At 60.2% G+C, this 15,237-nt stretch overlaps 1 protein-coding gene across 2 annotated transcripts in view; it reads right to left on the bottom strand.

Moving 5' to 3' along the window:
- Positions 1 to 5,260: 5,260 nt before the first annotated feature.
- SEMA6B (semaphorin 6B) overlaps positions 5,261 to 15,237 on the bottom strand; it is an 85,632-nt gene continuing 75,655 nt past the window's right edge. For both annotated transcript variants that reach the window (XM_075123345.1, XM_048831099.2), the window contains exons 13-17: positions 14,443 to 14,637; positions 12,794 to 12,934; positions 11,486 to 11,563; positions 10,348 to 10,406; positions 5,261 to 10,025 (exon numbers count right to left, since the gene is read on the bottom strand). In XM_075123345.1, coding sequence (XP_074979446.1) covers positions 9,016 to 10,025; positions 10,348 to 10,406; positions 11,486 to 11,563; positions 12,794 to 12,934; positions 14,443 to 14,637 — 1,483 coding nt within the window. In that variant the 3' untranslated portion in view covers positions 5,261 to 9,015. The remainder of the gene's footprint in view (positions 10,026 to 10,347; positions 10,407 to 11,485; positions 11,564 to 12,793; positions 12,935 to 14,442; positions 14,638 to 15,237) is intronic.

The following is a 15,237-nucleotide window of genomic DNA, read 5'->3' on the forward strand; positions in this document are numbered from 1 at the left end:
TGAGGGTCAATACAGACTGAGCTACCCAGATGGTACAATGATGGGCTCCATATAAGTACCCAAGATAGGCAGGTGAGCTTGAAGGAGGAGGCTAATATAGATCTTACGGGGTCTGGGGGAGAGTGATCTAGACCACGTTCCCTTTAATTGGGCCTGATTCTGATCTCATTTACACCCCTTTCACCCTAGAGTCCATCCTTAGCCTGCCCTGAGTTACTTCTGGCTCCCAGCTGGAGCAATGGGAGCCAGATCAGACCCATTGGCTCTACAATACCAAGGTGGGCTTGATGGCTTTGCTGAAAAAGCCCCAGTTTTGTCTTTTCCCTGCTGATCCCCACGCGTGGCAGGAGGCCTCTGGCACGTGAGGCTCTTTGTAAGGCTGCCTTGCATGGCCGATCAGGGCGTCAGCCTAGAGAAGGCGTTTGATTATGGAGCCAGCCAGTGGCAAAGCTGACATCTGCCCCCAGGCCCGTGCTGGCGATGCCGGAAAGGCTGGGGCTGTGGTCACATCCCTACAAGCCCAGGTCTCCATTTGCATGTGGCTGGACTGCCCAGGCATGCAGGCTGAAGGGGGGCATATGTTTCCCCACCAGTTCTGTTTTCAGGCTCACCCTGGCTGCCAGATTGACTCAAACACTTCGCTAAAGCCTCTCACGCAGGCAAATCACTTCCCCGGCTCTGTGCGTTTTACGTGTTTGTTCAGAAGGCAGGTCTTGGGGGGGGAAGATGTGGTCGGAAGGTGGAAGCTAATGTGGCTTGTGAGTTATGTCGGCACCGGTCAGGTACAGGCTTGTTCTGTGGAGGTGAAATGACCCCTGTGGGCCACAAGTACCATCTGCCACGCTGAGCCTTATTGTGTGGGACTGGTTCCTAGGCCTCCTGCCCCAGGGTCACCCTTACGGGGTAGGCTACAGACCCGTTTGCGGCTGCCAGTACAGATCCAGCCAGCGTTGGACTGAGCCACGGGGATCTGTACGTAGCCACACAAACGCACATGCATTCACACACAGGTATGCACGCAACCAAACACAAACACACATGCACGTCACACATATGCATGCACCCGCGTAAACACATGTGGACACACACACGTATGCACACGGACACACACACACAGAGGCATTCGTACCCACAAACACCCACACCCACAGACACACACACACACAGCCTTTTTGTCTAAGCTTAGGCTTCATTCAGGGACTACCCTGCTTACCTTCAAATGAGTCATAACCCCTCTGGCTCTGTGCTCATCAGTCCTTCCCATACTAAGTAGGGTCAGCATTTAGCAGGCAGACCTTGGAGCATGCTGCAGGAGACGGTGGTGGGAATCTGGTAAGTAGCGTTGTACTCTCTGTGGTAGCACTGAGCTAATGAGGCCAGGAGGCACTCTGCCACTGGAAGTGTTGTCTCAGGGATGAGTCCTGCAAACCCAAGGTCCTGAACGCCTGTGGTCATTAAAGATCCTCCAGCACCTCTTGTAAAAGCAGGCATGTTAACCCCAATGTCTTGGACAAATTCCAGTGTCGGTAATTACAGCTTGCCTGCTGGTCCAGTTTGATCTCTCCTACCTCGGCTTGGAAGGCTGAGGTTTTTATTGGTAAATGGCAGTAAACATGGATTTCACAGGACACTCACGCACCGACAGCGCCCTGGATGATAATTGAAATGGAGAGCTGGGAAAATGGAGTTTGACACCTTACTGGGGTCCCACCTTTATATGTATGAACCATGTTGTAATGCTGGCCAGAGGGGCTGCTATTTAGGTAGCTTTAACTTTCTGGATCTGAATATCTACCGGCCTTAAAACAATTATTGTCCAACTCCCTCGCCCCTGATTTCCCACAACTGTGGACGTTTAAAGTGACGGAAAAAAAATGCTTAAAACTCATAATTTTGCACAGCTGTGACCATTTAAATGGATAAAAACCTGCTTAAAAAGAAACGTCAATATTATCTGTTGCAATTAGAAAAAATCAACCGCAAATGCTGCCAGGCCTGCACATGCCACCTTGCCTCCTGGGTTGCGGCACTGCTGGGAGCTGCGCCAGGGCTGGTGCGCTCCACCGCAGAGGTGGCTGCATTTCAGAGGCAAGGAAAGCAAGGCCGGGGGGCATAGATGATGAGAAAGTGACGGACAATGCATTTGTTTCATGTCATTGTGATGAAGCGGGACTGTCCTTAATGTTTCCTCTGAATAGTGTGGGGGTGCCTCAGTTTCCCCTATGCAGTTCTTAAGTATCTAGGGGGTGAGATAAGGGTGTATGATCATTGCAGAGCCCTAGAGGGCAGGTGCGTGCAGGGGTCTGGACACAGAGAATGGCCGACACCCTTGTTTCCTGGCAACTGATGGCCTGGGCCCTTCCCCCCTGCAAGGTGAGAGCTAAAGGGTTGGAGAACAAAGGAATCAGGTGCCCTCCTGGCCCAGGAAAGGGACAAAGCCCAGAGGAGGAGGGGCTGGAGGGAATTTCAGTTTGGGGCTGGCTGGAGACATGGAGTGAAGGGCAGACGTGGTTGTCTGGCTCACTGCCCCCCAAAATGGATCCAGCTGAGGGGTCCAGTTCTCTGCACCTACAAGCTCTGTGTTAGACCATGTTCCTGTCGTCTAATAAACCTCTGTTTTACTGGCTGCCTGAGAGTCCCGTCTGACTGCGGAGTTGGGGTGCAGGACCCTCTGGCTTCCCCAGGAGCCCCGCCTGAGCGGGGGAAGCGCACGGAGGGGCAGAGGATGCCGAATGGTCCAAGGTCAGACCCAGGAAGGTGGAAGCTGTGTGAGCTGGGTGTCCTGCAGACAGGCTGCTCACAGAAAAGAGACTTCCCCAGAGTCCTGACTGGCTTCGTGGGGAGCACTTCCAGAGCATTGCCTGGGGACTCTGTGACAGTCATGCCTTAGCAAATGCAGCATGAGGCCCATAGTAAGCAAGAAGGGCCAGCTCGGGTGTGTATTCGCCAGCCATTATGTACACACCTCGGGTGTGCTGGCCACTAGCCACGTACTGGAGGCTAGTGTTTGCTATGTGTCGTATGACAGGAGCTCCGAGAGGCCCCAGATGAGCTCAAGCCCCTGATGTGCTAGGCACTGTACAGACCATAGCGAGAGCTGGTTCCTACTCCGAAGAGCTCGCAGTCTCACCAGCCAAGAGAGCCCGAGGGTGAGAAGCAAACACACAGAGCGAGGAAGGGCCAGGGACAGCAGGTCAATGGCAGAGCCCGGCACCGGTGACAAGGCTCCTAGCCTGGTGCTCTATCCACTAGCCCTCGCTGCCTCCTAGCGGCACCGCGCAAGTGACCGCACGGCCAGAGCGCCTCCCTGTGCTTCTAAAACGGGCTCACTCTTCTTCAAACGAAAGGCTTCGCTGGGAAGGGCGAAAGAATCAACCTGCAGCCAGGTCTGCAGGTGAGTTAGGCCTGATAAAAAGGGGCTGTCCTTCCATTTGTATGCCAAACGCCTCACTAGCCCTCTCCTCCGCCTGTAGCTTAGCCGGTGCCCTTCCATTAGCAGGGTCTTGGCAAAGGCCGGCTTACCCGACCCGCTGGCCGGAAGGGCTGTGCGCTCCAGGCAGGGCAGCAGGCTGCACAGACTCGGCATCGGAAGTCACAGTGGCGGCCCAATTGTCAAAACTGCCCGGCTGCCACCACGACAACATTCGAAACAACCAGCCAAACGTGCGAGCTCAACCCCAAGCTACGGGCTGACTGCAGGGCTCACTAGGGAAGGTGCTCTGGCCTGTGCTCTGCAGGGGATCAGATGGGAGGCTCGTAACGGTCCCGCGGGGCCTGACCCAACTGGCATTACTTGGCAGCATTTGGTGCTTGGAGACTCGGCTCCTTAGCCTTTGGCTTTACCTGCTGCGCTCGTCTCCTGCCCTGCTTACCAACAGCATCAGGCAGGAGCACACAGGGCCTCAAAGCAGCCAGCTCCATTCACACGGCACCATGAGCTGGGCTGAGATTGTCCGTGCAGCCTAAGGGAGTTAGGTGGCACCTTAAAGACCAACAGATTTATTTGGGCATAAGCTTTCACGGGTAAAAAGCCCCACTTCTTCTGATGTTGCATGGGAAGAAGTGGGTTTTTTACCCATGAAAGCTTATGCCCAAATAAATCTGTTAGTCTTTAAGGTGCCACCGGACTCCTCGTTGTTTTTGTGGACACAGATTAACATAGCTACCCCCTGATACTTAAGGGAGTTAGGCACCCAACTCCCACTGAGCTCAGTAAAGCAGGAGTCTTTGTGTCTAGGCTGTGCAGTGCTCAGGCAGCTGGTGAGCGGACGCACACAGACCCTGCTGAATACCATGGGGCTGGGAACACTGCAGCCAGCAAGGGTTGCAGGCTCCAGGCCATAGTTTTCAAGCTAGCTCAGCTGGTACGACCGAGGCCATTCTGCCCCGAGGGGAGAGGACTATGGTCATTCCTACCACTCAGCTCCCACGCAGACGCTTGCCGGCCAGCCATTGCCAAGCCCTTGTGAGAGTCTCTATCCCTCTTTCACAGGCTCAGGGCCGGGATGGCCCAGATCCCCAAAGAGCTTACGCTGCCTAACTTCCTTTGGAGTTCTGGGCAGAAGTGACTTGGCCAAGGACCCACAGCTGGTATATGGCAGAGGCAGGACTGAAATCCACATCCTTCCCATGCCCGCAGCAACTGGGCACCTATCTGAAGCCAGTGTTAAGTGCACAGGGCTGGATGGGGTGCGTCACCTCCAGGTTGCTGGCTCGCACCCCCTCTGGGCTAATAGCGAGCAAACAACCATCCAATATCGATGCCATTCAGGGGCTTCCATGGACCAAGCCAGCTGCCCCGAGGCCAGCTGGTTGGGAGATTGTCCACCAGCAGGGCTGGCTGCGCCTGGAGTAGCTGAGGCCTGAAGGAAACACGCTGCCCTCAGTGAAGGGGGTAGGGGAAAGCTGGCACTTGCTCTGCCCTGTGGGCGGGATCGTCCGTATGGATGGGGCATCACATCGGGGGTGCAGGGGGGATCTTCCCCTGGCCCTGCATTCAGTGCTTTAGTCGCTGCTCTCAGGTGCTCCGCTGCAAACTCCCTTTAAGTCAGGGCAGATCTCAGCCCCACTGGCCACGGCAAAGTCAAGCTGGCACAGATGGCAAGGACGAGGTACCAGGGGCATTTCCCACTGGATTAATCCCAGAACTGGATAAGCCACAACCTGGTTCTTTGTGGATTCCCCTCCTCCCACCCTTGGGGAACCCCCGGGGCCAACGAAAGCGAGAAAAGAAAGTGGGCGTGGGTGCGGGGCAGAGGGGTCCAGTCTTGTGAACAGAACTTTATTGGCAGGGGGAACTCCAGAGTTATACAGAGAAGAGTTTACTGCTGTAGCATGCATGGGCTGTGTGGGTTCAAAGGAGAAAGGTCACAGGGGGGTACAGGTCACAAGAGAACTTGCATCGTACTGACCACTCGCTTGGCAGTGGGGTGTCTCCTTGAGGGCTGCATGCCTCGCACACCTTATTTACAGTGGTGGGTAGCGGGCGGCCCGGCTTCCCCTGGGGGCAGTAAGAGACGCCCGCCCCTCTCCGCGGAGCCCATCACAGCTGTCTTGCCACCCTCCACGTCGCCACGGTCCGGTCCCCTCCCCTCTTCCCCCAGGCCTGGTTCTGCTCCCTCGTCAAACTCCCCAGGGCGGGGATCCAGCCCCCCAGCCTCCCTTGGGAAAGCAGGAGCCTGGCTGGCGGGGCCCAGGATCCGCAGCGGGCCGGGGCAGAAGCCCTGCTGAGCAGTCTCCATCTTCCCAGAGCTTTGGCTGCCTTTTTAAGCTGGCCTGGGCAGCGTGTGGGCAGGATCCGTCCAGATGCAGGCTAACCGGGCTGGCAGCCCAGGCGTGGTACACGCCACACCCACGGGGCTGCAGCCCGGGCATGGTACACACCGCATGCACAGGGCTGCAGCCGGTGCGTGGTACACGCCGCACCCACAGGGCTGCAGCCGGTGCGTGGTACACACCACACCCACGGGGCTGCAGGCCCCTTTGGCTTGATTGTCACAAGAGCTCAGCTCCCATTCAGGCACCTAAAGGAAGTGGCTAAATTTGCACAAAGTGCCCAGCCCCCAGCAGCTCCCATTCGCCTGGCGCTCCAGCCCCAAGACGGTGCCAGGCGAGAGCTGTGCTTTGCCATCCCTGGTGGAGAAGACCAAGTGTGTGTGGGTAGGGGGGCGGGCTGCAGGCCAGCTCTAGGGAGGGGGGCAGCTGCTCCCACATTACCTTCCCCAGCCCCGCGAGCACCTTTTGCTGCCTCTCCCCACTTCCCATCCAGCACCAAGGCGGTCACCACCTCCTTCAGGTGTCTTTCCTTGCCCTGGCCCCACACTGCCAGTCCTTCCCCTTCACTGGGGTGGGCAGAGGGTCCAGCCCCCAGGCAAAGCCTCTTCATTGGGGACCAGCAAGGCCGCCCCTAGCAGCAGGATCTGACCCTGGACCCAATGCTCCAGCTAACAGGCTCGGAGAGGTCAAGAACCTGGCTCCCGCCCCAAGCCCAGACCCTGCGGCCCCAAGGGGGCTGGGGACCTCGTTTCAGTGGCTTTTGTGCTTGTGGCTGTACGTGCCGAAATGCAGCAGGGGAAGCCATCCCTGTCAGCTCTGTGGTCTGAGTGGGGTGCAGCGTACTTGGGGAGCAAGTGAATCCTCCCCCCACTCTCCCCATGGACTTTGCACCCCCAGAGAGGCTGGGAGAAGCAGCTGAGCATTGGGGCGACCATCTGAACCAGCCCCATGCCCCGCAATCTTCACCGGTCCCCACCTGCCTGGGGAGCTGCACCGGCTTAGCCGCCACCAGGAGCGAGTGTAGACGAGAGCTGGTCCCACACCCCCAGCTCTGAGCCTCCCTCCAAGACCTTGGGGAAGATGAGAGCTGGAGGTGCCCCTGCAAGCCGCAGCTCAGGCCCCGAGACGCTGGCTGCGTGCCTGCGGGGGGCAGCGCCAGGCATGCATACAGACACGCCGACGCATGCCCGTGTTATGGCCCGCTCCCCGGGCCCGCAAGCGCCGCACCGCCTCCGGGATCGTGCCAGCAGCTAGGCTCCAATCTGTGCTTTGGGGGAGTGGGGGGGGGGCAGGAGCCAGACTTCCCGGAGAGCCCCTTCCCTGCCTGGCCGCAGGTGGGCAGAGGTAGGCCCTGGGAGGGGACCAGCAGGGGCAACACCCCACCCGCTGCCCTGCCCCAGCCGGAGACACTCCTGACCCCTGGCCCGAGAGACACCTCCGCGCTGGAGGGATTGTGCAATTTGTGACAGAGGAAAGGAAAGAAAAAGAAAGACCACCTCCTCCCTCCCCCCACAATGAAATAAAAATACAAACAGGCCAAGATCCCATCCTGGAAGTCCTGGTGGAATCCGCGCCAAGCCAGAGCAAGCCACACCCCCGGGGCCCCTTCCCGCCTGGTGGTCGGTAGAAAACCAGCCCCTGAACGGGTTTAAAACAACGACAGAAAAATTGTGCTTCCTATTGTTCCAGAGACATATGCCCCCCCAGCCCCCCCCCAGCCTGGGGGACTCCACCATCCCTAAGGCTACGTTTGTGCCAATCCTCTGCCCCCCCGCGCGAAGGGCTCCTGCCGGAATCGGGCGGCGTGTGACCGACTGCATCAAGGCACGGGGGCGATGGAGCCGCGGGGGAGGCAGCCGGGAACCGTTTCGTCAGACAGTTCAGAGGGGCCTCGTGCTGGCTGCTTGGCCTTGCCCGACAGCGCATGGCCCGCCTGCCCCGGCCGAGTGAGCTGTGCCCCCCACCCTGCCAGGGACCAGTGCCCGCCCTGCACTCGGGAGTGCACGAAACGGGCCGTGGGGAGAACAGCCCAGGGGAGGGCCGGGAGGCGGCTGGGGGGCAGTATCAGGAAATGCCGTAGGGGAGGAGGATGGGCGGTTCCGGGGAGCGCAGCGGTAACCCTGCTGCAGCGTCAGCCCAATGCCACCCGCTGGCGTGAGCCCGGCAGGGCTTCCCGGGGTGACGGGTAAAGTGCTGTTCTCTCTGCAGCACGGTAGCTGGACAGGCCATCGGGGAGCCAGGACAGACTGGCCCCAGCCAGGCGGAAAGGGAACATCCCCCCCACCCCACCCCCGGCCCCCTCTCTCTGCCGGTCCACCAGTGGAGCGCCCACGGGCATCACACCAGATCCCAGTCCTAGCTGGGCTGGCCGGGAAGCCAACAGGCCTGATTCACTGGAGGTCGCAGACCTTCCGGACCACGCAACAGAAGCCCTGTCCTGGGACAGACAGAGGGGGTCTTGCTCCCTGCCAGTGCAGGGCAGGGGGGGCGCCGCACCCAGTGCCATCCCTGCCAGCATGGGGCGGAAGGGGCGCTGCCCACCGCAAGCGTAGGAACGGGCCCAGCCCTTGCCAGGTGAGGCCAGAAGGGAAACCCAGGCCCTGTGCCCTCCCAGCAAGAGGCAGAGGGGGACTTTGGGCACTGGCAGGGACCTGGCAGTGTCAGACGGGGGGACCAGAGGGGAACTCTGGCTTTGGCCCCTCCCAAAAGGAGAGCGGAGAGCTCTGAGATCCTGGGGAGGCCGCTCTGCGCCAGGGGTGTCAAGGAGCAAGTCACCCACTCATTAAAAGATCTCACACCCCCACCATTTACAGTACAAAAACGAGGAAGTGACGAGCCAGGTGGGGTGGGGGGAACCCCAGGTTCACTGGGGCCTTTTCCAGCCAGCTGCCTTCCATCCCGTCATGGCTGCTTTGTTATATCTAGGGTGATGATGAAATCCTGCTTGGAGGGGCCCCAATCCTGCCTAGGTCCCACCGAAAAGAAGGAGCGAGTGGGCAGGTAAGGGGAGAAGAGTCCAGTGAGGAAGCACCAGCTGCCAGAGCAAACGTGGAGACCCCGCCCCGGCCCCACAACCGGCTCCTCTCTGGCGCCCCCTACAGTCATTTGCTGGAGACACCTGGGTCTGAGGCGCGTCTCCCTGGATGGGAGCGAGGCTCCCTATGCTCCGCCCCCTCCACTGAAACCCCGCCCCCAAGAGGAGGCTATAAAACCAAACCACACCCTCTCCCCGGCCGGCTCCTATTTGACGGAGGGAGTCCGCTCGATGCTGTACTTGAGGAGGTGGCTGAGGTCCGTGAGGGTGTGCTGGCTGCCTAGCGTGGGGGCCCGCGGGGGCCCGGCGTGCCGGCTGTACACCCCTGGGTTCTCTGCGCTGTTGAACGTGTGGTTCCTCTTGAGGTGGGCGGCCGCCTTGCTGGCCGCATTGTTGCTGTTGAAGTTCAGCTTGTCGGGGTACCAGTGGCTGCCGTCGGCGTAGTCCCCGGCCTGCCCGCTCGGTGCCGACACCACCCGGCGCCGGTCCGGGCTGTCGTGGGGCGTGACGGGGAACTCGCCGCACGAGCTCCTGCCCAAGCCGGGCCGGTGGGAGGGGGGCGGCTGCTGCTGGGCCCTCGGCCCCTCGCCGTGCTCCCGGCCCCCGCTCACCGGCAGGTAGTGCATGTCTGTGGAGGAGTCGCTCGCCTCGTCCTCCAGCTCTTGGTCCATGAGCCTGGAGTGGCAGATGGGGATGGCGCGCCCGGCCCGGAGGTGGTGGGGCACCTGGGCGCGGCCGGAGTGCAGGAGGATGACGGAGGAGCCCGCGCAGGGCGGCTCGCGGACGGAGGCGTTGATGAGATTGTGGCTCTGCTCCCAGCTGCAGTTCTTGAGGTTGCCGGGGCAGCGCTTCTGCTGCAGGGGGGTCTGCTCGGGGGTGGGCAGCACCCCCGAGTCCAGGTCGTGCTGGCTGACCTTGATGAGCCCCTTGGGCCAGCCGTTCTGCATCAGCGGGGCCAGGAGGTTCTCGGGCTGGCCCCCGCGGGTGCGGCGCTCGCCCAGCCGGCTGACGCTCACCACCGACTCGCTGTGCGACAGGATGGTCTCCTTGTCCTTGCGGCGCGCCAGCTCCTTGCGGTCCCGGTGCCCGATGAACCAGCACACGCTGAAGCCGGAGATCACCGCCCCGATGACGAAGGCAGCCACGGAGGAGATCACCAGCAGATTCACGGAGACCAGCCCGTCTGGCTCCTCCACGAAGCTCTCGGTCACCAGCCCTAGGGGGAGGGAGGAGCGGGTGAGCGCATGGGGCGCGGGGCACAGGCCAGGGCCAGGCTGCCTGGCACGTTGGCACCGTGCGCTTGCCCTGTGCTTCCAGCAATCAGAGAGTCCAAAGGGCCACACCAGGACCACAGTGCCAGCTGGGATCTGGCAGTGTGAGCTTCCCCACAGCAGTGCCCTGCCCAGGCCAGCTGCTTGTCCTACCCCGTGAGTTCCCCCCCGGCAGTCCCGCACCGATGCCAGCTGGGAGGCCAGCCATGCAGGCTTCCCCACGGCAGCTCCCCCCAACCCCGGCCCCCCGCGCCAGCGAGCCCTTACCCTCACACTCCCCGAGGTGCGAGATGCTGCCTCCGGCGATGTCCTGTTCGAACACAGCCCTGCGGGACGGCCACAAGGAAGGAAGGGATCAGTCAGAGGGAGGAAATGCTGGGGGCGAGGGCTGGGAATAGGAGGGAGGCTGGCTGAATAGGGGACACTTCACCCCTGCAGTAGTGCAGACCCCAGGGTTGTGCCAGGGGGTGCTGGGGGCCCCGGGCTGGGCTGCTGGGGGCCCCATGGCAGCTGACACGTGGAACCGAGTCTGGTCATTACAGACCCCGGGGCATTCCTGCACCAAGGCCAGGTGCCAGCCCTGGCCCGATTCCTGCAGGGGAGGGAATTCCATCCTCCACCCCCCTAACCTGCCCCAGTGACGCCACATGGAAATGACACGACCCTTGGGGTGGGGGTGCTCAGCACCGGCTGGGCCGGGGAATCCAGCAGCAGACGGTCGGATGGGAGCAAAGGGCTCCCAGGGGAAGGGAGATGCTCGGTGGATGGTCCCCCATCCGTGTTCTGGGTCTCAATAGGCCCCACTGGCAAATCCCTCCCCCCACCCTAATCTGGAGCTTGGTCCAGCCCTATGTCCGTGGAGCACCCCGGGAGGGAGCTACTCCCCAGTACACCTCGAGGAGCTGCTGGCCTCTGAGCATCTCTCCTTTATCCCCAGACGCCTAGCACGGGGCAGGGACACGGGGTCTCCGGCAGGGCGAGGGCTGAGATGCTGCATGAGGAAGAAGATCCCGGGATTCTTTCGGCAGCAGAAGTCTGGGCAAAACCTCTCACCTGGCGGGGACCACGTGCCATTACCGTCTGACGGGGCTTGGGCGTGAGATGAGTTTGCTGGTTCTCAGCCCAGCTGTTAGGAGGGTCGCAGCATAAACCCCACCTGCGCAATCAGTGGTACCCCAGGCTGGCTGGCTCAGCAGAGAGGCCAAAGGCGCAGGGAGGTGGCCCCACCAGATCAGGGCGGAGGCAGAGTAGCAGGGCAGCGAGGCGGAGGCTCATCCCACAGCCTGGGTTGCCCTAGGTCTCCGGTCCTTAGGGCCGTTAACCCAGCACCACCTGCAGCAGCCAACTCCCATCCAGACGGCTCCCCACCCCCAGCCCTGGAGGGGTCCTCGCTGGCCAGTATTACCTGGTGTTGGTTTCCAGGAAGATGCAGGAGCCCTCGGGGGTCCAGCCGCAGTAAGGGTCCCGGCTCCCGAGGCAGTTCCTGAAACCCGGCAGGCAAGGGGGCTGGTTAGAGAAGTCCACGTCCCGGCACGGTGGATCGCGGGCGCCTAGTCCATAGTCAGGGTGGGACAGTTTACTGGGCCAAATCTATCCCTGGTGTAGGCCCCTTGGAGCCGGCAAGGTCACATGGCAAAGAAATTGGCTCATGGGGTCTTTGAGAACCTGGATGCGACTCGTGAGAATGCTGCATCCGGGGCGGCAAAGAAGCTGTGTTGACTATTAAATAACGAAGGAACACAGGCTGGCATGTATGCCGGCAGCGTGGGCTGGTGGGTGGGGAGCTGGGCAGGGCCTCAGGACGCCTGGGTTCTCATCCCAGCTCTGCTACTGGGGGAGCCCGGGGCAAGTCACTTCCTCTGTTTCCCTTCCCATCTTTTGTGTTGTCTGTGAGCAGGGACCGTCTCTCGCTCTATGCACAGCGCCTGGCGCAATGGGGCCACATACAAATAATGACCTCCGAAAAGCCCCATTACAAGAACATGGGGGTTACCCTGTCCAGCACGCCCAAGGCAGGAAGCGGCCGCATTAATGCCCGCGTTACCTCAATCCAGTGCCCTAGTAAGTCTGCATTAGGGCCCCAGTTTTCATGGTCACATGCTATTTTTAACATAAGGTCCCCTGCTTCATTCAGCTCTCGGTCGACTCTCAGCTCCAGGGGACGGAGGGCACATCTGCTCAGGTGGGCAGCTGGCCTGTGGCCGAGCTGGAGCTGACGGCAGGGAAGGGGCCCAGAATGCCCCTGGAGACCCCCTCGAGCCCAGGAGCTGATGGACAAAGCGGTGGTTGTCCTGGAAAAATCACATGCTGCCCTCAGCTCAGTCCCTTCCCAGAAGCCAGAGCTTTAACTTGCCAGGAGCTTCCCGAAGGGGCCAGGTATTAAGCCGAGACGTTCTGAATAATTGTGTCTCGGGCTCTGATAATGAGGGTGGGGAATGTCGCAGGCGAGGACGTGGGCACCGGCCCTCGGGCCCCAGCACGTGTGATGGATGGCATTACTTGCGGGGCAGCTTGGCTCCTACAAGAGGAACTCGCCCCTCACCCCCCAGAACCACAGTCATGGGACAGCGGGGACGAGAGACAGGGGTTTCAATGCAAAACCAGGGAGAGGGTTGTGTGTTGCGGGGGAAGGGTGCTCTACGGACCCCAAACCCCGCCCACAACCCCAAACCCCGCCCACTCACAACCCCCGAGCTGAGGACGAGAAACTCACTTCATGCAGCCCGAGTGCTGCTGGCATCGGGCAGTGGGCACCCTCACCACGCACGGGGGGAAGGCCAGCAGCAAGGATCCCGTGGCTTTGTCCAGCTCCATGCCCAAGAGCTTCCTTTCGTCCTCGTTGTCTCGGCCGCACCTGCAGACAGACCCAGGGGAAATCTCAGTCCGCCCAACGTCCCAGAGGGGAGCCTGCCCGCCCTGACCCTGGACTGCCACTGTGCGGGGTGGCCAGCGTGCAACTGGGACTGGTCCCCAGAAGGGCACGGGGCGGAGGGACCTTTGGCATCCTTCCCAACAGACAGAGAACAGAACCAAAGCCCCACGCTCCTCCCCACACCTCTGAGAAGGTGCCAAGTCAGGCAAGGAACCCGAGGTCCTTTTGTGCTGCAGGAGATGCGGAGGTCCCTCGATGGACCATGGGGCGGAATTCACTCTGCGTCACTGTCAGGGAGGCCTGACACCTGGGGACTGATCGCACCCTGCGTTGGGTGGACGTGGAGGGGCAGGGGCAGGCCTGTGCGGACACGGAACGTGAACTCAGAGTGCGTGTGGGAGCCACTGTGAATCTGACGCCCCCTCATAGAAGCAAACTTCTGCACCAGGGCCTGAGAATTACATGGGAGACCGTGACAGAGACCTGCCCTGGCAGGTCTAGTACCCGCGTCGCACCATCGTCTCACTTGTTCACCATGGGAGGGTGGGGGGGTCATGCAGGGTCTCTGCCGCAAGCTAAGAACTAGCTGATCGTCATGGTCAGGGCGAGATGTTTGGAGAGGAAGTCGTTGGAGAGAGACGTAACACAGAGGAGATTAGCTTTGAAGTGAAGCTCGTCCCCAGTGGCGAGGTGGCGGACTGAATCAGCCGCCCTGAGTTTGCCGTTTAAGCTGCAGGCCTGAGGATTTACAAAGACCCAAGTACCCCAAGAAAATAGGGGACCCCCCTGGGCCAAGAGACAAGAGTCTGTAACTGCAGGAGAAGAGAGGGCCCAAGATTTTATCCATTATGGAGGAGACATGCTAGCTCCAGGTGGATCCCAGCTTTCTGGACTGGACAAGTGCTGCACGGACTCACCATTTGGGTGAGAAATACCTTGTTAGACAGGAAAGCAGCTTGTTAATAAGTATAGGCTCTAGATTGGGTTGTACCTGTAACCTTACGTTTCCAAATCCTTGTACTTGCTGCTCTTTGAGTCTCTGTCTCAAGCTCTGTGAAATACACTTCGCTTTGGGTTTGCTACAGACACGTCCACATGCCTCATGCTAAGGAGAGGGCAGAACCACGATGAACCCAGTACCCTGGGGTGCGCTGCGGGTGTCCAGACGCAAGGGACTGGGCACTCCCGTGCCACAAGAGTAGAAGCTGGGGAGTGTAACTCTGGATAGTTGGGGAGAGTTTCCCCAGGTGGGCACAAACAACACTCCCTGCTGCTGTGAGAAAGCCGTAGGGACTCACCTTAGTATCACAGAGACTCGGATCCATCCGTTCAGGCGCTTACACCATGCCCGCCCCCATGGCATTTCCTGTTCTCTGACTGGCATTTCTGTGTCCCCAAAGCCCACTGCATGTTCCCCAAACCCCCTCCATCCTGTTTAACTTCATTCCCAGCCCCTGGGTGCCACTGTTCCGAAAGCGCTAGCCTCCTACCTGCCGGGGTGGTAGGTCTCGAACTCCTCCAGGAGCAGGCTCTGGCTCCCGGCGCTGATGGCTGAGCGGCTGGCACTGATGTTGGGCTTGATCAGGAACTTGAGGATGGTGCCAGTGTTGGAGCCCAGGAAGACCACGGTGCAATTGCCCCAGGGCCCCGCCGCAGTGTCCACCACAATTTTACGGAGCTGATACCTGCAGAGTGTGGGGTGGAAGTGGGGTCGCTCGTTATTGTTCATGATGGCTGAGGTTCAGGAGAGAAGAGGTGATGCCATCAGATGTGGGGGAGTGAGGCAGGAGGAAGGGGAGATGGGATAGTGTCCCGGGGTTAACACACCTAGTGTGGATCGGACTCTCTGTAGCTAGAAAAGAACTGCAGAGTTACCACTTACGGCCCTCCTGCTAGTGTGTATGGGAAATCTACGTCCCCACCCAAACCCAACCCACATCGCAACCAGAATCCACCCAGATCCCCATGAGAACCCAACCCAGATCCCAAACTGAACTTGATCCAGATCCCAACCAGAACCCAACCCACATCCCAACCAGAACCCACCCACATCCCCATCAGAACCCACCCACATCCCAAACTGAACTTCATCCAGATCCTAACCAGAACCCAACCCAGATCCCCATCAGAACCCACCCAGATCCCCATCAGAACCCAACCCAGATCCCAAACTGAACTTCATCCAGATCCTAACCAGAACCCAACCCAGATCCCCATCAGAACCCACCCACATCCCCATCAGAACCCACCCACATCCCAAACTGAACTTCATCCAGATCCTAACC

Source organism: Caretta caretta, chromosome 25, assembly GCF_965140235.1.
Source record: "Caretta caretta isolate rCarCar2 chromosome 25, rCarCar1.hap1, whole genome shotgun sequence".
Lineage (NCBI taxonomy): Eukaryota > Metazoa > Chordata > Testudines > Cheloniidae > Caretta > Caretta caretta.